Source organism: Aotus nancymaae, unplaced genomic scaffold (assembly GCF_030222135.1).
Source record: "Aotus nancymaae isolate 86718 unplaced genomic scaffold, 86718_ANA_hifiasm-v0.15.2.pri h1tg000033l, whole genome shotgun sequence".
In the NCBI taxonomy this organism is placed as follows: domain Eukaryota; kingdom Metazoa; phylum Chordata; class Mammalia; order Primates; family Aotidae; genus Aotus; species Aotus nancymaae.
The window spans coordinates 37,737,472-37,764,339 of NW_026988447.1; the positions used below are offsets into that span (position 1 = coordinate 37,737,472).

Here is a 26,868-nt window from a genome sequence, read left to right on the forward strand (position 1 = left end):
ACAAAATATCTCTAAAAACTTTTTCAAAGTAATTTTTTATGTCTGCTTTAGTATTATAGTGCATTTCTAATAGAATTAGTATGGTAATTCTCTCTAAAGGTTTAAACTTTGCTGTCTCATTTTACCTTTTTTACCCTCAGGTTAACCAAATATTCTTTCAGCCATCATCATTTGTCAGTGAAATGGTGGATTGGGTGGAGAGGGATGTGAAGCATACTTACACATGCATTTCTTTATATACCACTTGCCAGTCCCCGAAGTGTGAGTCACACTTTGTTATTAACATATATATTAAAAATCACATGGGAGAAGTTATGAATGTAGGTAAATTGCAGATTTAGCACTGAAACTACCCTCTCAACAACTTACTATATCAATATTTGGAATATTAATGTTGCATTTCGTATACACTCAGGGTTCTAAATAAAAGATACTAAATTTAAATTTGTCAACTGATTTGTAACACAGGGTTAAAGATCTTCATTATAATCAATGGTGATAATTTTAGGTCACAATTTAGAGGCTTACTTTAAAATTTAAAAACGTATTAAAATACACTTCTATAAAATATAGATAATTGAACATCATTAATAAGCAGTACACTGTTAGCAAAGCGGGTTCCTCCAAAGCATGATTCACAATTAGTAAAAAAAAAGAAAGGAAAAGAAAACCGTACCCATTACCCATTCTCCAAAATAAATATATAATTACAAATAATTGTGAAGAACTAATAATTATAATGATTTTTTGTTTTAGTTGCATTAGTAAAATCTTAAATTTTATTATATAATTGATATGCTTGCTAAATACTGATTAAAATCTTTTGAACAGAAATACTTATGTTTATGGTAGTAAAATACTTTTAGTATTTCTGTTGGCTGTAATTTTTTCAAAGAAAAAAGTTAACCCTTTGAGAATTTATACATCCACACGTCTTTTAGACCATAGGTAATCCCTGAGGGTTTTGTGCCATTATCTGGTTCTGTTAGTATATAAAAAGAAAATCTATAGTATGAGAAAGGGGTTCTATTTTTTCAACTTGGAATTCCCCAACCTCTGTTTCCCTCATAGTCTGTTTAGTTAGAACTCCTTGGCATTGTACAGCTTGAGGCAATTTCTGAAATCCTGGGTTAGGTTGCTCTTCAAAGATTGAGTTTTGTTTTGTTTTTAATCAATATAACCTTACTTGTTTTGATAAGATAACTGTGATATTCCCATTATGAACACATTATTTTACTTCTCCATTTTTTTCCCCACTTTTCTTAAGATGTTACCAAGTGTATTTATTTACAATATGACTTGAATTTATAGGAGTGTGCTGAAAAACGAGGCCAAATCGAACGAGTCATTAAGGAAAAAAAAGCAGTGGAAGAAGAACTAGAAAAGGTAAAAAGAAAAAGGAAATATAACTACCTAAAACCCAACTGCAAATATTCAGCATTACTGTCTGTTTTCATCATGTCATCTACTAGCAATTCCTTTATTTGTTACTATTGTCTTGGTAAGTTTTTCTTTTCTTAAATATATTCAGAGTCTGCAGTTAAATACTGATGTTGCTGGATACAATTCTTTCCCAAGAGTGGCCGTATTCTTTGAACTTTATATTTAAAGATATAAATTTTGTGAAGTAGCTATATTTCTTGCTTAAACCTCATCTTACTAAATTTCACTTTGTCTTCATTTTCTTTTTGAATTTTATGTTAGCTCCTATTGGGCTTAGGCTGTCTATTTATAAAACAAGTATATGTAAACAGAAAATTATAACATTGCTATGATTTTTACCTTTTAGAAGTACAGATTTTTACTTCATACTTAGGAAGAATATTTGCCCCCATGTTATTTGAGAAAAACTGTTGGGAGAAGTTCATGGTTTAAATTCATTTCTTTCATATACTTTTTTATTAGCAGTAATATCGTACTCTTTTAAAGGACCTTGGGAAAAGAAAGGGGGACCAAATTTGAGCACTTACTGTGTTTTAGGTGCTGCATTAACAACTTTCATAGAGAGGTTAAGTATCTTACCCATTGTTAAAAAGTGGTAAATGGTAGAGTCAGAATTTGATTTTCAAAGAAGAGGTATGTAGCATAAAAATTATGGTCTATATCTATACTATCAACATGAAAAAATTATGACATCAGTAAAAGTAATACAAAAAACAAAACATAATATACAATTCCATTTGTGAAAAAAAAAATACATGGGTTCAAAGTAGAACTTACGGTTACCACTCTCCTGCAAGGTAGATGCCTTCTGAGTTTTCCTCTGCATGTCATATAGTTCCCATTTAGATTGCCACCTGTTATACATCAGGGTTTGGGATGTATGTTTTAATATCACATGGCAAAGGTTAAGTAAAAGGCTTATTAGGGAAATGTAAAACTTACAAGGCAAAAGACAACAGGGAAAGGGAAAGCGCAACACCTTGTTCTCCCACTGTTCTACGACCAGTGTGCTAAGGTCAAAGTACTGCTGGGTCTGCAGTGTAGATCTGTATTCTAGTAATGGAACATTGACATGCTGATACTCCATGTTTTTATAGAGAAAAAGTGACAAAGCAGTCCTGTCAATGGGGAAGACACAGGTTACTTGTATCAGGCAGTCTGAATTTTGAGGGTAGCTGTGTCTCGGACTTGCCTCAAAGTGTGAGCTGCTTAGCACCTGGAGACCTTGGATCTCTTAGGATGTTACAGACCCTGTGCTGTGAGAGGGAGCCCCATCGCACGGAAAGCTAGGCTTGGGTACAGCCGCTCCTGCTGAGGAAGGGGGATGCCCCATCCAACCTAGATCATTGTCCCAGTAACCCAGTGAGGTTCAGGAGTCACTTTCAGAGAGTTCTAGTTATTGTACCACAGCATGTATCTTAATTTTTGAATATTGGAATAGAGGATTGTACTGAATGGTATTCATCAAGGAATCACCAGTGGTTATCTCCAAGTTGACATTTAGAGTATTTTTTTTTAACTTTACTTTACATTTTTGTAGTATTTGCATAGTTTACCATGAGCATGAATAATTCCAAAAAAAATAAACTCTATTTTTTAAGAAACAATGTCTTGCTCTGTTGCTCAGACTGTAGTGCAGTGGACATGATCATAGGTCACTGCAGCCTCGATCTCTTGGGCTCAAGGATCCTCCTACCTGAGCCTCACTAATAGCTGGGACTACAGGTGTGAGCCACCATGCCCAGCTAATTTTTTAATAATACTTTCTTTAGATGATGGGGTCTTGCTATGTTTCTCAGGCTGGTCTCAAAACAATTATTATTTTATATATCAGTTTTTAACATTTTATTTGTAAATGTGAAAGAATCAGATTTAATTATTGATATTTTTTATATGTTACAGTAGGAGTAAATGAACACATGATCATGGCTTTTTATTCCACTGATTTCTGTCTCTAAATTGTTTAGTTTTAAGACAGTTTTTTCTGTAATGTTATATACATAATAAGCCTCTTCTGCAGATTTACCGTGAAGGCAGAGGAAACGAAAGTGATTACAGAAAACTAGAAGAAATGCACCAAAGATTCCTGGTTGCAGAGCGTTCAAAAGATAATCTTCAGCTAAGACTTACGAGAGCAGAAAATAGAATAAAACAACTTGAAATTGAGTACGTTTTTCTTTTGGATTTTCTGTGGTAACATCTTCAGAATTCACACAATATTGGACAGATTCTGTACTTTTTTTTTTTTTTTTTTGGTAGGACTTAACAATATACCTTATGCTGAAAAAAACATTTAGGACCAAATGTAAGTTTATTTAAGATTATTTCTCAAAACTAATTTCTGCAGGAAGAAAAGATTTAACAGGGGTATACCATTTTCTTTTCAATGTATTCTTTCTGGCAGTTAAATAGGATGTTTATAATATTGTTTTCTTTGTACTAATTGTGCAGCTATTATAGTAGCTTGCTTATATTCTTTTATACTACCTATACTTAATATATTTCTTGTGATAGTGAATATTCTATAATGATCCATCATGTATATTTGATTATCCATAAAAGTGCTAAAGTTAGAACTTGACATATCCATTCTGAATATTTTTCTACCTTCCCACCCTGACAATATTACCTAATATAGCAAAATTTTCTTATTTGAATTGCCTGAAATCTCAATATCTGTATGTGTTTAAAAGATATTTTTAAAATAAATACTAATACCTGTTACTTAATACAGTTTTTTTTTCAAAAAGAGATCCTGCAAATTTGTTTAATAAATACATTTGTAATTTCCAATAATTATTCAGATAATCTGCTTATATGGTTATTTCTGGATTAAACATGCAGGAGAAGCTGGTTTATTCCAGAATAAATCTTCTTGTATGTAGTAAGAGAAGTATCACACTTGAAGACTTTTCCCAATACCATACATTCACAGGGTTTCTCTTTTTTTTTTTTTAAATAGAAATTAAATGTCTTTGTACTTTCATTACTATTCTGAAGTTGGGATAAACACATTTGCATTAAGTAAATTATGAAATATACAGAAAAGTACACAAGACAAATTATGATTTAGAGAACAATTACAAAGTGAATACCCATGAAACCACCGAGTCAGAAAATAGAAAGATATCACCCTCCCAAAACCTCTCTATGTGCCCCTTACTGATCAATATCCTCTTCCTGCCCTCTTAAACTGTTATGCATAGATGATCCTTTGCATAACAGTCAGTTTTCTTTAGAAATAACAATTTCATAAGGAAGTCATAGCAGGTATTTTTATCCTTTTTTTTTTATAAAGACAGAAAAGGAGAGAGAGTTTGTTTTGCTACATTTGTATTAGTAGTTAGTAGCAAATAGATTTCTTAGTTTAATTCTTTTCCAGTGCACTTCATATGACTGTTTTTTGTTTTTGTTTTTGTTTTTGTTTTTGTTTTTTGAGACAGAGTTTTGCTCTTGTCCCCTAGGATGGAGTGCAATGGTGTGATCTCAGCTCACTGCAACCTCTACCTCCTGGGTTCAAGTGATTCTCCTCCCTTAGCCTCTGGAGTAGCTGGGATTGCAGGCATACCACCATGCCCGGCTAATTTTTGTATTTTTAGTAGAGACACAGAGTTTCACCATGTTGGCCAGACTGGTCTTGAACCCCTGACCTTAAGTGATCTTCCCACCTCGTGATCTTTGGGATTTCGGCCCCCTAAAGTGCTAGAAATACAGGCGTGAGCCACTGTGCCTGTCTATTATGACTGTATTTTTTTTTATTGTATTTTAGGTTTTGGGGTACATGTGAAGAACATGCAAAATTGTTGCATAGGTACACACGTGACAGTGTGATTTGCTGCCTTCCTCCCCTTCACCTATATCTGGCATTTCTCCCCATGCTATCTCTCCCTGCCTCCCCTGCCTGCTGTCCCTCCCCTATTTCCCCCCAACAGACCCCAGTGTGTAGTGCTCCCCTCCCTGTATCCATGTGTTCTCATTGTTCAACACCCACCTATGAGTGAGAACATGCAGTGTTTGATTTTGTGTTCTTGTGTCAGTTTGCTGAGAATGATGGTTTCCAGGTTCATCCGTGTCCCTACAAAGGACACGAACTCATCGTTTTTGATGGCTGCATAATATTCCATGGTGTAACTGTGCCACATTTTCCCTGTCCAGTTTATCATTGATGGGCATTTGGGTTGGTTCCAGGTCTTTGCTATTGTAAACTGTGCTGCAATGAACATTCGTGTGCATGTGTCCTTATAGTAGAACGATTTATAATCCTTTGGATATATACCCAGTAATGGGATTGCTGGGTCAAATGGAATTTCTATTTCTAGGTCCTTGAGGAGTGTATAGAGGTTGTCTCACCGAGTGATCCATTGTTGAGAAAGTTCAGGAAATATAATCTGTTTAACTTCTTGTAAAACAAGAAGTTTATAGAACTAGAAGTTTATCAAAACTATTTCTAAGACATATAATGGGAAAATATAAAAGTAGCTTTTATAATTTAGTAATATAGTAAGCTATTGTGTTATTCTGTTGAGTTTATTCATTAAGTAAAAGAGTTTTGGTTATTATCTACTTCATGCTTTTTATTGTTACCACAGTTCATTCCCTTGAAGTTCTCCATACACAGTAATTCTTAATGTTAGTACAAATTTGAAGAAGTCTCACATTGATTTTCTAAATAAATAACAGTTCAATTTATCTGTTCTTAGTTAAGATTTGAATATATTTTAGTTGAATATATTTGCCTGGTTTAACATAACATTTTGAAACCACATAGTGTCAATCTAAAGTGAAAAGAAATGACTCAAAATAAAGCAAACAAAAGTCCATGTGATAAAATGTAGACAGACTTTTGTCTTCTACTATAGATCATTAAGTTTAAGAGTTCTTTTTGTTTTATTTTTTAATCAGCTCCTCAGAAGAAATATCACGTTACCAAGAAATGATTCAGAAACTGCAAAATGTATTGAAGTCTGAGAGAGAGAACTGTGGACTTGTCAGTGAACAAAGGCTAAAACTTCAGGAAGAAAATAAACAGTTACGGAAAGAGACTGAGAGTTTAAGGAAGATTGCCCTGGAGGCTCAAAAAAAAGCCAAATTAAAGGTATTTTCAAGACTAGAGTTAAATGTGTACTGGAAAAATCCAAGTATAGAGAATACTTAGACCTAGCAAAACATCTTTAAGGCCCCCTTTTTTTTGCCTTCTCATCAGATAGCACTATATCATAATTCAGAGTGTTAACCAGTCATATCTGTGTTGTAGAACTTGGCAGGCATGCTTGAAAATGATTGCCTTTGCTACACACAAAAAAATTCTTTTCCAACCACAAAATATACTTATATTTCCTGCCAAAGCAATTTAAGCAGCACTGGCAAATCCATAGATTAGATAACTTTACAGACTGCTTTCCTCTCTTCTCGCCCTATAGTAGCCTTCGAAAAGTTGAACGTCTGTAAAACTAACTGTATAGAGGATGTTACAGCAGTAGGCTCTGAGAACCACTCATAGCTAGTCTGAAAATTCCATCGCAGGAAGAAGGCAGGAGGCAAAAATGTCATCTAAAATAAATTCCCTTTCTTTTCTCTCTTCTTTCCTTCTCTTCTGATGCTTATATGGTTTGATAATAGGAAGATGATCATCTTTTTAAGGGAGTATCAAGAAACACAAGTATTTTCATCAACATCTTGCTTACCTTTCCCCATTTCATGAGACTTTTGTAAAAAGTGACACTAACTCTCTTTGATAAATATCTACATCTTACAATTTTATAGTAAGAATATGAAGAGGTAGTGTTACTGTTTTATTTTGGTTTTTATTGCTGCAAGAACTCCTAAGAAGTCATATTCCAACCTAATTCATGTCAACATATGTTTATTAAAAACCTCCTATTGCAGGTATGAAACACCCTAGTTATTTGTAAAACCCTGGACTCTGAAATGAAAAAAAAAAGAGTCTTATTTAAAAAGAAGTTTGTACTTTGTGCTTTAGACTGTGGGAGTTCTTTGAAGAACAAGGTTAGGAAACATACTACCAGATATCAAGACTTGATAAAAAGCTGAAATAATTTAGACAATGTGTTATCAACATGAGAATAATCAACTTGATCAATGGCAAAAAATTGAGTTTAGAAGCAAACTGATTTGTTATAATCACTTGACTTATAAAAAAGGCACCATTGCAGTTCAGTGGGGGAAAAATTGTCTTCACAAATGATGCTAGATCAGTCAGATCCATATTTTAAAAATAAAACTTAACTCCAGTATCACAGCATATATGCAAATTAGTTGGAGCTGCCTTGTAGACCTAAATGTGAAATGTGAAATGATAGAGTTTCTAGGAGAAAAATCTTCATGCCTTTGGATTGGGAAATATTTCTTAGAGCACAAAAAACACTAATCATAGTGAAAAATCCAAGCTGAATTGGATTTCACTAAAATTAAGATTTTTTAGTCACCAAAAGATACCATTAAGAAAGGGAAAAGTGGGAGAAAGTATTTGTAGTACATATAACCAAAAAAAGAACTCATATCCAAAATATAAAAACTCTTACCAATTAATAAGAAAAGTATTAATAAGGAAAAGACAGCTAATAGTTAATAATGAAAAAATAGATACTCAATTTCCAGAAAAGGGCTAAAGACTTAAGTAGGCACTTCATAAAATAGCATATATGCAAATATGTTCAACTTCATTATTTTCAGGGGAATTTAAATTAAAACTGCAAGATAACACTACACACCACCAGAATGGCTAAAATTAAAAAGACTAAAAATATCAAGTATTTATAAGAATATAAAGCAGTTAGAACTTTGATAGATACTGATAGGAATGTAGCAGTGTCTTTTAAAGCTGGACATACATATATCTTGATATGGTTTGACTGTGTCCCTACCCAAATCTCATCTTGAGTTGTAGCTCCCATAATCCCCATGTGTCATGAGAGGGACCTGGTAGGAGGTAACTGAATCATGGGAGTTGGTTTTCCCATGCTTTTATCATAATAGTGGATAAGTCTTACAAGATCTGATGGTTTTTTGTTGTTGTTTTTTTTTTTAATTGAGACAGAGTCTTGCTCTGTCTTGCCCAGGCTGGAGTGCAGTGGCGCAATCTTGGCTCACTGCAGCCTCTGCCTCCTGGATTCAAGCAATTTTCCTATCTCAGCCTCCCAAGTAGCTGGGACTACAGACGTGTGCCACCACAGCCAGCTAATTTTGTATTTTTAGTAGAGATGGGGTTTCACCGTGTTTGCCAGGCTGGCCTCCAACTCCTGACCTCAGGTGATCCACCAGCCTCAGCCTCCCAAAGTGCTGGGATTACAGGTGTGAGCCACTGTGCCTGGCCAATCTGATGGTTTTATAAAGAGCAGTTCTTCTGCAAATGCCCTTTTGCCGGCTGCCATGTATGATGTGCCTTTGCTCCTTCTTCGCCTTCTGCCATGATTGTGAAACCTTTCCAGCCATATGGAACTGTGAGTCCATTATGCCTCTTTTTCTTTATAAATTACCCAGTCTCAGTTATTTCTTCATAGCAGTATGATAATGGACTAATATACATCCTATGCCAAATAATCATGGCTACATACCCAACAGATGTGAGTGCTTATGTAGATGTGGACGAGAATATTCGTAGAAGTTGTAGTCAAAACACTAAAAACAATGCAAAGTTCATGAAGTTGAAATTGTATAAATAATTGTGAAAAATTGGAATAGAAACAACAATGAAAAATAATGAACTATATAAGCAATGGTGAATGAGTCTCATAGATGTGGAGATGAGCAAAAAAGCCAAACATACAAGCTTATATTTTATTATTTCACTATATGATAGTGAAGAATAAGCATAATTATCTATGAGGATAGTATCAGAATAACTACCTTTTAGATGAATAAGTACTGATTAGAAGGACACATGAGGGAACCTCCTAGAGTATCTGAATCTATGGGGTTACTTTAGTATGTCAGTATATGTGTAAAAACCTAGCTGATCTTTTAAGACTTACACTGTTCATCATAAGAGAGAAGCAGATAAATCTTGGCAGAGGAAAGTAGACAGGAGTATAGATAAAACCAGAGTGCCTGTGAGTTTGATTGTCAAACTATCAATTGTGGAAGCTGGGTAATAGGCATACAGGAATTGTAACATTCTATTTTGTGTGTGCTCAAACATTCTCATACTAAAACATTTCTATGATTTAAAAAAAAAAAGGTGTATTTTGGTAAAAATATGTTCTATCTTCCTCTCATATTATAAACTTTATATGATAAATTTCATATGAATTAACAACTTTAATATGTCAATGATTCTGTAAAGCAATAGTAGGAAACGTAGATGAATATTTAACTGAAAGAACTAAGCAAAAAAAGGAAGAAATTTCAAATGAAAATATTGATTAATTTAAGTATATGTTTTTAAATATTTGAAACCATTTTAAAGTTTGAAAAAGAAAAAAAAAGAAAATCACTGGGAGGTAGATAGTTTTCATAAATATGACAAAAGCTCTAAGACCGTATCTAAGGAGCTTTTTAAAATAGAAAAGGTGGGGCGTGGTGGCTTATGACTGTAATCCCAGCACTTTGGGAAGCTGAGGCAGACAGACCATGAGGTCAGGAGTTCAAGACCAACCTGGCCAACATGGTGAAACCCCGTCTCTACTAAAAATACAAAAATTAGCAGGGTGTGGTGGCAGGCACCTGTAATCCCAGCTTGGGAGGCTGAGGCAGGAGAATCGCTCAGGAGGCAGAGTTTGCAGCAAGCCAAGACCGCACCATTGCACTCCATCCTGGGCAACACAGCGAGACTCTGTGTCAAAACACAAACAAAATACATATAGAGAAAATAGGTATATGTTATATATAGAGAGAGTGAGAGAAAAAATTTATATAGTTGATAATATTTGTATGAGAAAAATATTTGTAACCCAATAAAAAAATCATGTGAGAGATGAACAGAATCTCCAAACTAAGCAATTAATTGTGAGTTTAAACTGCTTACTGCCTACTGTTTTTTTTTCTAAGTATCTCTGAGTGAGTGTGCAGCTAAAAGTATTTACTTTAGAGTCTAAAATTCAGTCATAAGAAAATAATTAAAATATTTCATAATTAAATAAGTTTATTGTAGCATTATTTATAATAAATTAGAAACAACCTAAATATCTAGAAGTAAACAATTACGTTACATATATATATATACATACATACATATAGAGAGAGAGAGAAGGGAGAGAGTAAAATTATGGAAAATACAAAACATTAAAAAGACAAACATAAAGTCCCTCTATTACCAAAACTCAGATAATACTTCTAACTTCTACATAATTGGTTTTATTTATGCATTTTAAAATTGTTACTATAGTATATAAAAGATTACTACCTGTGTGTGTGTACACATATATATTTTTAATATATACTGTATATACTTTTAATAAAATACTATATTGTCATTAAACACTGTATTTCCAAATAATTCATACTGCATTTATATTGCTACACCCTATGATTAAAAAATATATATGTGAACACACATAAAGGTAGTAATCCTTTACATGCTGTAATAACAATTTTAAAATTCTTAAATAAAAACAATTATGTAGTAGTGATCATCTGAGTTTTGGGAATAGAGGGACCTTTAATGCTTTGTATTTTCTATAATTTTACAATATATATTTGTTTTGTTTTCTTTTTTTAAATAACGGGTGGGGATGAACTCAATGAATTTTCCCTATCTAGTACTCTACTTGATCCATCTTTAACATTTCAGGATAGTAACTGATAGTATAGAGAACAAAAGAGTGATAGAAAGTTTATCTACTCCACATATCTCACCAAATCTGTATCTAGCTTAAGAGAAGAGTTATTGATATATAAAGAACAGAGCCTCTTAACTAACTAGATAGCTATAATTCTACTTTATGGAGGAGGAAGGCTTTCAGATAAATTTCTTTGTAACTGATTCTTTCTTTGACAAAATAGGAACCTAGTGCACCTACACCTTTTTTTTGTGTGTGTGTGTTTTTTTGTTTTCTTGTTTTTTTGAAAGAAAAAAAAGAATGAAGAAGAGGAAGAAAAAGGAAGAGAGAGAGAGAGAATGGGAGTATTGCTTTCTTGCCCAGGCTAGAATGCAGTTTAGTAATGGGTATTGAAAACCTCTTTTGTACCAATAATTATAATTAATGATGTAGACAGGAAGGAATAAGGGAAGAAAATAACAAACAAGCAGCCAACCAATATTTCATTTAAACCTATGAAATGCTATGCGACTACTGAGGAGTGATTTACTTCCAATTATGTAGTCACTTTTGGAATAGGTGTGAGGTGGTAATGTATGTTTTGTGTATTTGAAGTGGAGAGTTCTATAAATGTTTATTAAGTTTACTTGTTCCGGATCTGAGTTCAAGTCCTGGATGTCCTTGTTAATTTTCTGTCTCGTTGATCTATAGAATCGTTAGCTCTTCTTGTTACATTGATCCTTTTGCCATTATGTAATGGCCTTCTTTGCCTCTTTTGATATTTGTTGCTTTAAAGTCTACTTTATCAGAGGCGAGAATTACATCTCCTGCTTTTTATTTATTTGTTTATTTTTACTCTCTGTTTGGTTGGTAAATCTTCCTCCTTCTCTTTGTTTTGAGTCTTTGTGTATTGTTGCATGTAAGATGAGTCTGGATGCAGCATACCCATGGGTTTTGGCTTTTTATCCAATTAGAATATATATAAGTTTAATACTGGCATTTGATGCTAGCTGGCTGTTTTGCCCATTAGTTGATGTAGATTTTTCATTGTGTTAATGCTCTTTGCTTTTTGATATATTTTTGGAAAGGCTGATATTGGTTGTTCCTTTATATGTATAGTGCTTCTTTCAGAAGCTCTTGTAAAGCAGGCCTGGTGGTAGTGAAGTTTCTAAGTACTTGTTTGTTCTCAAAAGATTTAATTTTTCCTTTTCTTATAAAGCTTAGTTTGGCTGGATATGAAATTCTGGGTTGAAAGTTATTTTCTTTAAGGATGTTAAATATTGGTCCCCACTCTTTTCTGGCTTGTAGGGTTTCTGCTGAGAGATCTGCTGTAAGTCTGATAGGTTTCCCTTTATGGATAACCTGACCTTTCTCTCTGGCTGCCCTTAGTATTTTCTCCTTCATTTCAACCCTAATAAATCTGGCGATTATGTGCCTTGGGGTTGGTCTTCTTGAAGAATATCTTTCTGGTGTTCTCTGTATTATCTGGAGTTGAATATTACCCTGCCTTTCTAGGTTGGGAAAGTTTTCCTGAATGATATCCTGAAGAGTATTTTCCAACTTGGATTCATTCTCTTCGTCACATTCAGGTACACCTATCAAATGTAAATTAGGTCTTTTCACATAGTCCCATATTTCCTGGAGACTTTGCTCATTCCTTTTTATCCTTTTTTCTCCAATCTTGTCTTCTCGTTTCATTTCACTGAGCTGGTTCTCGACTTCTGATATCCTTTCTTCTGCTTGATCAATTCGACTGTTTAAACTTGTGCGTACTTCGTGAAGTTCTCGTGTTGTGTTTTTCAGCTCCATCAATTCACTTATATTCCTCTCTAAATTGTCCATTCTCGTTAACATTTCGTCAAACCTTTTCTCAAGGTTCTTAGTTTCTTTGCATTGGGTTAGAACAAGTTCTTTTAATTCACAGAAGTTTCTTATCACCCACCTTTTGAAACCTGCTTCTGTTGTTGGAACACACTCGTTCTCCATTAAACCTTGTTCCGTTACTGATGAGGAATTGCAATCCCCTGTAGAGGGAGAGGCATTCTGATTTTGAGTATTCTCTGCCTTTTTAGGCTGGTTTCTTCCCTTCATTATATATTTATCCCTCTGTCGTCTTTGTAATTACTGACTTTCTAACTAGGTCTCTGAGCAGACGTCCAACTTGTTGATTCCCAGCGCCGAAATCTGAGCAATCTACTGTGCCGGCCAAAACAGCGGTGTTAAGATTGATGGTGCTTTTCTGCCCGGGAATCTCCGGACTCTGCACCAAGAACTGCTGCGCTAAGGTGCCAGCAAAACCGCTGCGCTGGCCACAAGAGTCGCCCTGGTGACCCGTGGGGCTCCTCCGCTGGGAATCTCTTGGTCCGTGAGCAACAAATATTCGTCTGAAAGTGTGGCGTCCTCTCGTTCTCTGAGCTTTCACTGGGAGCTACGAGCCCGAGCTGCTAGTTATCAGCCATCTTGGATCTCTCTCCACACCTATACCTTGTCGTTCTTCTCCCCCTTACAAAAGAGTATGATCTTCAGTAGATTAACTGAAAGAAGCCAAAAAGATAAAGACAGTGAGATATTGGGAGGTCAGTTGGCTGCAAACCTTAATGATTTATCATATGAAGTTTTCATTTGATCTTAATGCCACTACATTGATTTCAGCCCTAGCTTTCTCTTTTTCTAACCACTCCTTTTGCCAAGGCTCTCCATTTCTTTATGGTTTAAATTCCCCTCATAACCATCTAAAATTAAGAAATGGAGTTGTTTTCAGGAATTCAGCTATCTACTTTTGTGGACATTTCTCTGCAGAAAAAGGAAGAAAGAAGAGAAACCATAAAACCATTTTTTCCACCCAACATTCTGAATTTTATCATTAATATAATTTTTGTAATAGGAGATCAGTTGTTGTGGCCCTTAGCCTTTCAACATTACCACAAACCTGTCCAATTAAGTTAACAATTCGAATTTTATCTATAAAAGCTATGGGGCTTATTTAAAGACTGAATTTTGACACCAAAAAGCCACAGTTCATTTAATCTGCAAGTATGTTTTGACAACTATGCTGTGTTCCAGATTCTAAATATGCAATGGTAAACAAAACAGATACGGTACCCATCCTTAAAAGCTTCTAATTTGCATGTAGGTGGGCAAACTTTAAATATATAATTATAAACTAAATGAGTTCCAAAAGTTGAAATAACTAGGATAAGCAGAAAAAGACTATTTCAGGCAAAAGAAACAGCATGTGACAAGAACTTAAGAATAAAAAGGCATTATAGTGGAAATAAAAGAAAGGGAAGGGGAATAGTGACACAACACAAGCTAGTAGAAGTAAACAGGGACCAGGTTATCTGAAGGATCTTAAAGCTTGTGAAACTATAAGTAGATTTTCCCATTGAAAATGAGGAGTTAACTAGGCAGGCAAATTCTAAAAGCTGTACAGATGCATAGATCAAGTGTGTGTAGGGGAGGAGGGTGGGTTGTTGTTGTTTGTTTGTTTTCTGTTTTTTGAGAAGCTCTGTCACCCAGGCTGGAGTACAGTGGTGCGATCTCGGCTCTGCAACCTCTGCCTCCCAGGTTCAAGCGACTCTTCTGCCTTACTCTCCTGAGTACCTGGGATTATAGGCACCCACCCCCTCACCTGGCTAATTTTGGTATTTTTAGTAGAGATGGGGTTTCACCACGTTGGCCAGGCTGGTTTCTAACTCCTGACCTCAAGTGATCTGCCTGCCTCAGCCTCCCAAAGTGCTGGGATTACAGGTGTGAGCCACCACATAGATCAGTTTTTAACATGCGTTTGTGAGAGAGAGAGACAGACACTCATAGGAGCTGTACTTTTTGTTTTCCACCTGAGATGTTAGACTAATGTGACTTCTCCAGAGGAGGTGAAGATTCAGGCAGGGAAGGAGAAAGAGCGGGCAATCTAAATTTGCAGAATCTAATAATTCAAAAATTATTAAGATAGCAGCAGGAGTCAAGGGGCCTCAGGAGGCTTGCACAGCAGTAATACATCACAAGATTGTTTTTCCAGTGTCTGTATTTGTAAAATCTTAAATTTCTGCTTCTGTACTATTTGGGAAAGCAAATTGAAGAGTTTTAGGAAGCATTTTGCATTTAGGAGGGGTGGCAAGGACAGGATGTTTGCAGTTTGCTCCCATGAGCCAAGAATTTTGTTGTTTTTGGGCCTTGTTTAGTGTTTTTTGACAAAGTAAAGTTGAGTCTTTCTTTTTTGAGTTTGAAAGTAGCCATATTTAATGAATTACTAGAAGTCTAGCCAGCTGTGGCCATTTTTAAAGCAATTAAAGTATCACAAGATGGGTGTTCTTTATAATACTTCTTTAGTATATCAAAATATAGATGACCTGAGAGTGTAATAAGTCAGATCACCTTGCTGCCTTTTTCCACAAGTGTTTTTCATCTGAACCACAAAACATAGAAAAATATTTCAGTAACTTTTTTCTCAATTTCCCCAAAAATGGTACTTAGGTAGTTACATTCTAGACACATATGAAAGAAGGTAATTACTTATATACATTGGATACCTTAAAGCATTAGGGCTTAATTCTCTTCCTTAACCCCCATAGAGAAAGTTTCTAGGGTATCCAAAGAGCATTTACTTATAAGTTCGTTCTACAATTAAAGTGCTTTTACTGTAATGATGTAAATTCTTAGAAATGTACTGAAGACATTTTCATATGAGATTTTCAGAATCATTATTTATATTGTCTCTTTCTCCTGAAAAATAGTTCATTCATTAAGCATTCACTAATACTGCAACTGAAGTGGTAAAGGAATTCCTGTATATAATTCTCTTTGACTTTACAAAGCCCTTTGAAAGAGTTTCAAATTTAGTATATAAATCAAAAGTGGTTTGAGTAAATACCTAACTCAGATACTAACAGCATCAACACTTTCCTTGGATTCTAACAACAAAAATCAGAATAGATAAAGAAGTGTTTCATTATAATAGATAGTAGACTTTTCTTTTACTGGCATTTTAAGGTGTTAGGGAAAGTGTTGCAAAAAAATATATAGTTCATCAAAATTCTAGTTTTACTGACATAACATTGTAACTTTTCATTTGTGATGAAGACAAATTGTAAATTTGATTTTTTTTTCTTCTTTTTTTGTTTTTTGTTTGTTTGTTAGTTTTTGAGATAGCATCTTGCTCTATCACCCAAGCTGGAGTGCAGTGGTGCAGTCTTGGCTAACTGCAACCTCTGCCTCCCAGGTTCAAGCGATTCTCCTGCCTCAGATTCCTGAGTGGCAGGGATTATAGGCATGCACCACCACGCCTACCTAATTTTTGTATTTTTAGTAGAGATAGGGTTTCACCATGTTGGTCAGACTGGTCTCAAACTCCTGACCTCATGATCCACCTGCCTTAGCCTCCCAAAGTGCTGGGATTACAGGCGTGAGCCACTGCACCCGGCCAAACTTGATTTCTTACATAGATTTCTCATCCAAATGTTTCTGTGCCTCAGACAACACAATAAATGATTCCTTTTGTATATATCATTTTCTGTGTATCATAGTATAGTACCTATAAGGAAAGAACAAAAAAATACATTTTCATTTTATTCTTTAGATCAGTACGATGGAACATGAATTTTCAATAAAGGAACGTGGTTTTGAAGTTCAATTAAGAGAGATGGAGGACAGCAATAGAAATTCTGTTGTTGAACTGAGGCATCTCCTAGCGACTCAACAGAAGGCGGCCAGTAGGTGGAAAGAAGAAACGAAGAAACTTACTGAAAGTGCAGAAATTAGAATCAATAATCTGAAGTAAGTCTACTATTAGTTGTTTGACATGTTTTACAGAAGAAATTATTTAACCTATAGTTTAATGTTCTTGCCCTTATACATCTTTTGTAAAAAATGTATAACGTTGGACCTTATCTTTTTATTCAGTAAATATTTATGAAACTACTACAAAAATGTCATAAACCAAAACAAATATATTTTTTCTAATTTCATGCCTATTTCATAAAATGTAATAATTTTTATTGGATATATTAGTTTAGATAGTTGCAACAAAATCTATTTGGTCTGCAAAGCCTGAAATATTTGTTCTCTGGCCCTTGAGAAAAAGTTCTCTGACCCTTCCTCAGAAAAAACTTGAGATTTTGTGCTGAATGAGATGAGAAGCTCAAGACCTTCAAGATAGGAATGAGATCAGAGGACTTTGAGCAAAGTGATATGATCAAACTTAAATATTCAACAGATGATTTTGATCACCGTATGAAATAGACTATAGTAAACCTAAAACTACTCTAAAACATAAAGCCTATAAAAAAAAGAATAGACTGTAAAGAGGTAAGGTGTTTAAGTCAGGATATCAACTAGTCAACTATGTACGTAAGTTGATATTCAGGGGAGAGATTACAACAAGAGCTATAAACTTGTGAATCACTAACATACACTGATTTTTAAAGTCGTGGAATGAGAACATGTTGAAAAAGAGGGTAGAGAGATGAAACTGTGTGAAGACTGAGTTTCAAAATGTAAAGCTTGGGGAAATCACTCCACTGAGAAAGACTGAAAAAGCATATCCAGAGAAATAGAAATAAAGACAAAATAGTTAAAATAAAAAATAAAAGTTTAGAAAAAGAATAAGCAATAATGGGTGACATATATTGAACACTTAATGTGTACATTTTTCAAAGCAACTTACGTGTACTTAATCTTTACAGCAACCCTACAAAGTATATAACATTATTAATTATGTTTGACAGGTGGCCAAACTGAGGCCAAAGGAAGTTAAGGAACTTGTACAAGATCACATAGATAATTCAATGAATAGACAGATCTAGGTTTCGTATTCAGTTTGGGTAAGCACAATATGCTCTTAACCATTATGTTCTATAAGAATTTGTTATTAATTGGCTGAGTAAGATAAGGACTGAGAATGGACCTTCTAATTTATACTATGTGGTGACTTTGTTCATCATGGTAAGAGGAGTTTTGGTGGAATGTTAGAATGAAATATATTTAAAATGAAAAAGTTAGTGGTGAACTAGACAATTTGAACCAACCCTCCACCACAAGTAAAAAAGTTGAATTATACAAAGCATCTAAAAAGAGCACTAAAGAACTAACAAAAAAAAAAAAATCACTACCAGTTAGACTCAGTGTCAGGGATGCAAAGCTGGAATAACATTAGAAAATAAATTAATATAATATACACTAACTTATTAAAAGAGAAAAATCGTAAGGTCTTTTCAATAGATACAGAAAAAGCATTTGATAACAATATTCCTTCATGATTATGTTTTCAAAAATATTTCTTAAAAAACAGAATAGAATTTCCCTAATTTTCTAAAGGCATCTATTCTATAGCAAACATTGTTCTTAGTGGCAAAAAATAATGTCAATAACGTTCTTTTGAAGACTGAGAAGATGTCAGAGAAGTTGACTATTACCATTTCTATGGATCTTTGTACTGGAGTCCTAATCAGTGCACTGTGGCAAGAAAAAGAAATAAAAGTTGACAAAATGGAAAGGAAGAAAGAAAACAGTCATTCTTTACAGACATGGTTGAATATGTAAAAAGTCCAAAATAATTGATAGACAAATTATTAAGTGAATATAGAAAAAGTACTTGTATATCTACATATCAGTAACAAACATTTCAAAAATAAACCTTTTAAAATAGTATGATTTATAATCACATCAGAAAACATCAAATACCTAGCAACAAATCTGACAAACAATATGTAAGACTGTTGTTTGAAAATTATATCAAGAGTAATTAAAGTCCAAATAAAGGCAGAGACCATGTTTATTAATTGAAATGCTAATTATTATAATTATGTTCTTTCTCCCCGACCAGTCTACCCATAGATTCAATGTAATCCATTAGAATGCTAGCACATGAAACAGTATCTGAAGTATATTAAGTTAAAAAACAGTAATATAACAGTATGTATGGTATTATACTCTTTATCTAACAGTGAGGAGTATATGTGCCTGTGTTCATACACATACATGTATGTAAACCAACATATGTACACAAACAGTCATACACACACATACACACATTGGTGTTTTTAAAAATGAAGAGGAGGCTGGGCATGGTGGCTCACACCCATAATCCCAGCACTTTGGGAGGCTGAGGCAGGTGGATCACCTGAGGTCAGAAGTTTGAGAGGAGTCCGACCAACATGGTCAAACCCCGTATCTACTAAAAATACAAAATTAACTGGTCGTGGTGATGCATGCATATAATCCAGCCACTTGGGAGGCTGAGGCAGGAGAATCACTTGAACCCAGGAGGCGGAAGTTGCGGTGAGCCAAGATCATGCCATTGTACTCCAGCCTGGGCAACAAGAGTGAAACTCTGTCTTAAAAAAAAAAAAAAAAAAAAGTGAAGATGTGAGCCAAAAAATAATTCAGAAGTAATCTGTGAGAAGAGAGGGGGACAGAATGAAGGCTAGACTTCTTTGAATGAACCTTGTTTTAAAAATGTATAAGCTTAATTTCGGAACCATATAAATGTTTATATAATTATTTTTCAAATTAAATCAAAACTTGAAAAGCAATATCCAAAAATCAAAAGTAAAATTAAATAAACTAACTTAATTATATAGGAAGTTGATGGCTTAACTACATAGATGAATTATTTCAAGGGATATTAAATACAGTAATTAAACTGTGTGGGATAAAGCCTAAGGATAAAAGGAAATGCAAAAAATGATAAACTGTTTTTAGTAGTCATATTTTTAGAAATAATATTTGTAGTAATGTTCTGAAACTTATAGGATAAGGCAGTTGAGTTATTATAAAAGTCTTTAGGAACCAAATTTTTAATCATAAAAGAGAAGAAACTCAAAGAAATTGAATAAACTTGTAGTTCTAAAGTGGAATTGGAAATATGAGTTTATGAACTCAAGATATATTTTAGTCTTTAAAAATGTGTATTCCCTAGTTCAGTCCTTTCAGTAAACAGTAAAAACAAGACCAGTATTCAATTGCAATGAGGTCTTCTAAAAAAAACTAGGACTCTTTGAAAAAATGATTACAGATTTGAGACAGGAGAGTACAAGATAAGCCTAGAAAATACTTTGTCATTCCAAAAAGCAAAGAGAAGGTATCAAGATAAGTGATGCGTGGACCAACTTAAGGTAGCTCCCCCTTGCCCATGTGGGTACAACCTGGATGTCAAAAAGAGTATGTGCAATAAATTGAAACATATCAAACATGTTTTTTAAATCTGTACCTTCAAAATGTTTTTTTGTTGTTTCATTTTTGTTTTGTTCTTGTTTTGTTTTGTTTTGAGACAGGGTTTCACCATGTTGGTCAGGCAGGTCTCAAAATCTTGACCTCAGGTGATCCACCTGTCTCACCTCCCAAAGTGCTGGGATTACAGGTGTGAGCCACCGTGCCTGGCCCAAAATGGTTTTAAATAAAGAAAAAAAAGTCTTTGGTCACCATTGGAAGATGCTGTAGAATCAACTCATTCTGGAAGAAAAACAAATGAATAAAAGTAAAAATCAAGTATTTATTCTACCTTTCTTTTAGTCACTATATGTTATCAAATGCCATTTGGTGTTTTGTACCATAGTAGCCTCAAACTTTTTTCTCTTTTTTCTTTTCTTTTTTTTTTTTTTTTTAACGGGCACCCAGTGCTTGGGCTTTATTTAGCACCACATCCGTGACAACAAGCTGACCTAGAGCCCATATAAGCGGGACCCAGTCAGCCTACAGTGCCCCAGGACCCACCCTGCCCCCAAACAGGCCACAGGCCCCCTTGGAAGATGTCGGCTTCTTGGGATCACTTCCAGTTTTTCCCAGAGCCCCTGTGAAAGGAGCCCTCTAACCATCTGCTTCCTGTGGAAACCTGGACTCTGGCTGGGTCAGGGTGGATTCCTAGTTGCTCATCTTCTTTTGTTTCTGTTTAAGCTTGTTCCAGATCCTTTCCAGGACCACTTTTCCCATGCAGAAGGTGATAGCAAAGTTGCTCTTGTACCAGTCTGTGTTATAATACATGTGCTTCTGAAAATTTTTACTTAAAAATTCCTTGTAAAAGTCCGCCATTTCTTCTGCATTCAATGTTGTTTTCTGACCCAATTCAGTTCTCAGGGCCAGGCCTTTAGTTTTTAGTCTTGAGTGAATAAATTCTTCTTTTTCCTTACTAAAAGTCAAATTCTGGTTTGCCCAGAACTGTTGATTCCATTCTTGTGTTTCTTGTCTTAATTTTCTAAGCTTTTGTTCCAATAGTGATTAATTTTCAGGTATGTAAAAGTGAACAAGTCAAAGGTTTGAATATTTATCTGGGGGTCCTATCCAATCATGGCAAGACTGTCTTGGAGGGCAGAATCTTGAGACTCCACTGGGAGCCGCTTTTGGGGGCAAGCTGACAACTGGCAAGCAAAGGCACCGCAGAGAGGAGGGAGAAGGGTCCTTCCCACCTGCAAGGCCACCATGGCCCCACACCCCCTCAAACTTTGTTTTTCTTTCTCAAGATTGATTTGTTTGGGTTTATTTGTGGTTCCATACAAATATTAGGATCATCTTTTCCATTTCTGTGAAAAATGTCATTGGAGTTTTGATAGGAATTGCAGTGAATCTGTAGATCACTTTGAATAGTATTGACATTTTGACAATATTAATTTTCTTCAGTTCATGAATACAAGATAGCTTTCCAATTATTTGTGTCTTCTTCAATTTTTTTTTAATCAGTTTTTGGTGGTTTTCAATATAGAGATTTTTCACCTTCTTGGTTGAATTTATTCCTAGGTATTTTATTGTTTTAGTAGCTATTGTAAATGGAATTGTTTTCTTGATTTCTTTTTCAGATAGATTGCTGTTATTGTATAAAAATGCTACTGATTTTTGTGTGTTGATTTTGTAATCTGCAATTTTACTGCATTTGTTTATTCTGGCATTTTTTTATGAGGTCTTTAGGATTTTCTATAAATAAGATCATTTCATTTGCAAACAGGGACAATTTAGCATCCTCCTTTCCAATTTGATGCCTTTTATTTGTCTTGCCTAATTGTGGGTAGGACTTTCAGAACCATATGGAATAGAAGTGTTAAAAATGGGCATTCTTGTCATGTTTTTTATCTTTAGAGGAAATAATTTTAATTTTTCACCATTAAGTGTGTTAGCTGTGGATTTGTCGTATGTAACCTTTGTTGTGTTGAGGTACATCCCTGTTTTGAGGAGGAAATTATTTTTTTTTAAAAAAAATTTAAGAATGACCTCAAAACTTATAGATATTTTAGATTTTAACTTAGGTTTTATACATGTATATTTTAATATATAAGGTTAAATATATTTAACCAATAAACACTTTAATTCATGCCATAAATATCTTATAAATTCGATTTTTATTACTAAATCTTATTTTAAATGCTCTGTGGTTTATACTTTCTTTTTTAAAAACCTATAATATAGGTACTCGAGAAAGGACATTTCTTGCAGTTTTGTTTTTAATTACAGACAAATCTATGATTGTCATGAATTATCTCTCCTCCAAAACATAAACTGAGGCAGAGATCTGGCATGGGCACAAAAGGTGGGTGTTCCCATATATAGCACATGCTAAAGATTAAAACAAGTAACAAAGTAAAGATAAGAAAGAAAAGGACTTGAATTAGGGGAAGATGGACAACATATCAGTGATATTAAACCAGACGGGCTGTAACTATTTAAAAAGGGGGATAGAAATATAATAGATTTTAGGAATAAACATAATTATCTGGCTTGAGAGTTTAAGGTAAGAAATAAGCTACAGAAGAAAAGATTCAAAGCTCAGCAGTGAGTAACAATTTTGTAGGAATGTATTTACTGAAACATAAATTTGTAACCAAGAATTAATCGTAAATGGAATATTTAATGATTTCTGGTTAAAATTCTATAATTGGCTGGGCTCACTGGCTAACACCTATAATCCCAACACTTTGGGAGGCCGAAGCGGGTGGATTGCCTGAGGTCAAGAGTTTGCGACCAGCCTGACTAACATGGTGAAACCCCATCTCTACTAAATACAAAAAAATTAGCCAGCTGTGGTGGCACATCCCTGCAATCCGAGCTACTTGGAAGGCTGAGAAAGGAGAATCGCTTGTACCTGTGAGGCAGAGGTTGTAGCGAGTCAAGATTGCCCCATTGCACTCCAGCCTGGGCCACAAAAGCAAAACTCCATCTCAGAAAAAAAATCTGTAATAGCAAATGTTTATATAATGAACTATATCTGCATTTGTTGGCTTTTAAGAGGCAACAAATCTTGACAATAAAAGATAGTTGAATGCTGAACTCTAAGAAAGAAATAGTACAAAAGGGAGTTCCTTTTTAGTCATGTTATGGAATTACTATTCCCACAGAGATTATTCTGATTTGCTCTTCGCTTCTTAGTACTTTAATTATCAGCTTTATTGCTGAATTACTAATTTCTTTTTTCTGAAGCTCTCGATTTTACCTGTTTAGAAAAAAAAAAAATTGCAATTTCTGACGCTCCAAAAACCTGCTGCCTTAGTTTCTCTTTCTCTCTCTCCCCCCACCATTCAGTCCTTCCTTCCCTTATTGGCTTTTAGATGCCTGTGCCTGTATTTAAAGTGAAATTAGTTTCTCTTTCTCTTTTCCTCTTCCTCCCTACATTTTATTACCAAGCTTATTTTATCCAGATGTTTAAATAATTGTACTTTCTATCTTTATGTACTCACAAGCTTCAAAGAAACCAAGGCTTTCTGATCTTATCAAATTCTTTTTTTAAAGATAGTCGTTCTTATGCTATTAATTATCTGTTGAATTCTTCACTGCACCCTCCTGCAGCTCTACATCTTACCTGATATTTGTCCTCATTTTCTAACTGTCCATAGAACATTTACCATATCTTGTCATTATCTTAGTTTCTATATTTCAAAATTCAACTTATGTTACATCTTCCAAATCGATTTCTTCCTTAACAGTCTTTCTTCATTGATGCCACTATTCCTCTAATTCCTTAATATAAAACCTTATAGCTATCTTTGAGCCATTCTTTGTCTTTATCTTCTTTCAGTAACCAAGTCCTATTGATTCTTCTTTTGAAATGCCTTCTATCATTTTATGCCCACTTCCATGACTTAGGACTGCATTAGTTACCTATTTCTATGTAACAAATCACTCCCAACATTTAGTTCTTAAAAACAAATTTACTATTTCATAATTTAATGAGTCAAGAATTTACTCATGAAGTAATTGAAAGTGGCTTATCTGGGTGAATCTGTCTCAAGATCTTTCATAAAGTAGCAATCAAAAATGCCATTTGAAGACTTAATGGGTGCTGGAAGATCTGCTTACAAGCTCATTTACACCTCTGTGGATACAAAGCCTAAGTTCCTGTTTATGGCCGGACACCTCACTTCCTAGCCCTGTGGCCTTTCCACAGAGAAGCTTGGTATCCTCACAACTCCGCAGCTGTCTTCCCCCAGAGCAAATAATTCAAGAGAAAGCAAGAAGGCATAATACTTTTTGTGACCTAGTCTCCTAAGTCACATTTTTCTATTCATTAGAAGGTGAGTTGCTATATCCAGACCATATTAACAGTAAGGGACTTTAGGGCCTACCTTCTGAAGACATGAATCTCTAAGAATTTGTGGACATATTTTATAACCACAATAAGACCAAATCTGCGTATTTTATTTGTGTAAATATTTGCTTATATTGTCCTCTCAACTCATCTTTGCATCTAAATTCCTTAATCTTGAACTTCTCAACCTCTAAAACAATGAGAAATATATTTCTTTTTTTAACCTCCCAGTTTATGGTATTTTGTTATAACACCATGAATGGACAAAGATGACAACACAGGATAGATACAAGTCACCTTCTGTTTTTTCCATGTGGTAGCCATTCATCCCTGAAACATTTAATAAGACTCTCCTTTCCTTGCTATTATACTTTGCACTGCCCCTTTTGTCATAATTTGTGTTCGTATATCTATGGATCATCTTCTGACCTCTCTTTTATGTTCGGTTGGTTTGTTTGCTTATCCTGGTGTCAATACCACACTGTCTTTATTATACCTTTGTAAGACACTTTTGAAAACAACTACAAGATTAGAAAAGTGACCTGATACCTAATTACAGCCATTTCTCTTACCTTGTTTCTTTTTGGCAAAAATGTCTTTATTCTTGGTTCTGGACATTTCTGTATTCAAATTAGAATTGTATGTCAAGTTCCTTAAACAAATTTGATGGGATTTTAATTTGAATTCTATCAACTCTATAAATAAATTTAGAACAAGTAACATAATTGAAATTTTTATAATATTAAGTCTTTCAACCTATGGACATTAAATATCTCTCCATTTGTTTAGGTCTTCTTTTATGTCTCAATACAGTTAATTTTCATGTAGAAATCTTACACCTTTGTCAAATTTATTTCAATTTCATTTTCTCATCATTGCTTATATTCAGAAATACAAAAGCTTTTTGTTGCTGATGATATTTTCTTTAACCAGTGACCTTACATAGGACAAAAGCTGTAGAATCTTTTGGATTTTGATCATATTATCTATTAATATAACAGTTTCATTTCTTTCAAATAACTTTATGTTTTGTTTCTCTTTCTTGATAATTGCACTAGCTAGGACTTCCAATGCAATACACAGAGTAGGGATAGGATTCTTATTCTTGTTCCCAATCTTAAAAATAAAGTTTTCAGTTTTCATCATTTCATATAATATTTTGTGTTGAGTGATAACCTCTATCAGATTCAAGAAGTTTCCTTTTATTATTACTTTACTAAGAGCTTTTATCACAAATTTTTCTTTTCTTTTCTTTTCTTTTTTTTTTTTGAGACAGAGTTTCGCTCTTGTTGCTCAGGCTGGAGTACAGTGGCGCGATCTTGGCTCACTGCAACCTCTGCATCCTGGGTTCAAGCGATTCTCCTGCCTCAACCTCCCAAGTAGCTGGCATTACAGGCATGTGCCACCACGCCTAGCTAATTTTTTTATTTTTAGTAGAGACAGGGTTTCACCATGTTAGTCAGGCTGGTCTCAAACTCTGACCTCAGGTGATCCACCCGTCTCAGCCTCCCAAAGTGCTAGAATTATAGGCATGAGCCCCCATGCTAGGCCTCCAAATATTAAATTTTATTAAAGCTTTTTCTGCATTGTTTGGAATGATTATTTGAATTTTTTCTCTTTAGTTTGTTAATGGGATAAATTTTAAGGATTGATTTTGCTAATGTACCAAATTTTCATTCCTCTGACAAAACCAACATGATTGTAATGCATTCTTGTATATATTTCTGGATTTGGTTTGTTAGAGTTTTACTTAATATATTTTTATCTATGTTCCTGAGAGAGATTGACCTGAAATCTTTTCTTGAACTTGCAGTTATATCAAAGTTATGCTAGCCTCAAAAACAAATTGAGAGTAGCCCTTGTTTTCTGTAATCTCATATAGTAGTATTAAAAGTGTTTATACCTTGAATATTTGATAGAATTCTCCAGTGAAATCTCCTGGCCTGGAATTTTGTTATTGTTGTTCTTGTTGTTGTTGGGTTTTTGTAGGAGTATTTTTTTTTATTGTTGATTCGATCAAAATTTCTTTAACAGTGATAGAATTCTTCAGATTTTCTGTTTCTTCTTTGACATTGTTTTGATAAATTATATTTTTATAGAAATATGTCCATTCTAAATTTTTAATATTTTTGGATATGTTTTTTATATTATCTTATTGTCCATTTAATATCTACAGCATCTGTAGTACCTCCTTTTGCATTCCTG

The 26,868-nt window shown here is 34.3% G+C and overlaps 1 protein-coding gene and 1 pseudogene across 8 annotated transcripts in view; one reads left to right on the forward strand and one right to left on the reverse strand.

Annotated features, from left to right (window-relative positions):
• Positions 1–26,868, forward strand: part of SCLT1 (sodium channel and clathrin linker 1) — a 223,477-nt gene that overhangs the window by 136,286 nt on the left and 60,323 nt on the right. For 7 of the 8 annotated variants that reach the window (XR_010345381.1, XR_001110683.3, XR_001110682.3 and 4 more), the window contains exons 15-18: positions 1,312–1,386; positions 3,464–3,609; positions 6,346–6,538; positions 16,738–16,934. Coding sequence is in view for 4 of the 8 variants with exons in the window: in XM_064383880.1 (XP_064239950.1) it covers positions 1,312–1,386; positions 3,464–3,609; positions 6,346–6,538; positions 16,738–16,934 (611 nt within the window). In the remaining 4 variants the exon portion in view is untranslated. Of the gene's footprint in view, positions 1–1,311; positions 1,387–3,463; positions 3,610–3,702; positions 3,749–6,345; positions 6,539–16,737; positions 16,935–26,868 lie in introns of those variants that run through there. The other variant, XM_064383881.1, reaches the window with a different exon arrangement.
• Positions 21,018–21,574, reverse strand: LOC105731319 (cytochrome c oxidase assembly factor 8-like; annotated as a pseudogene).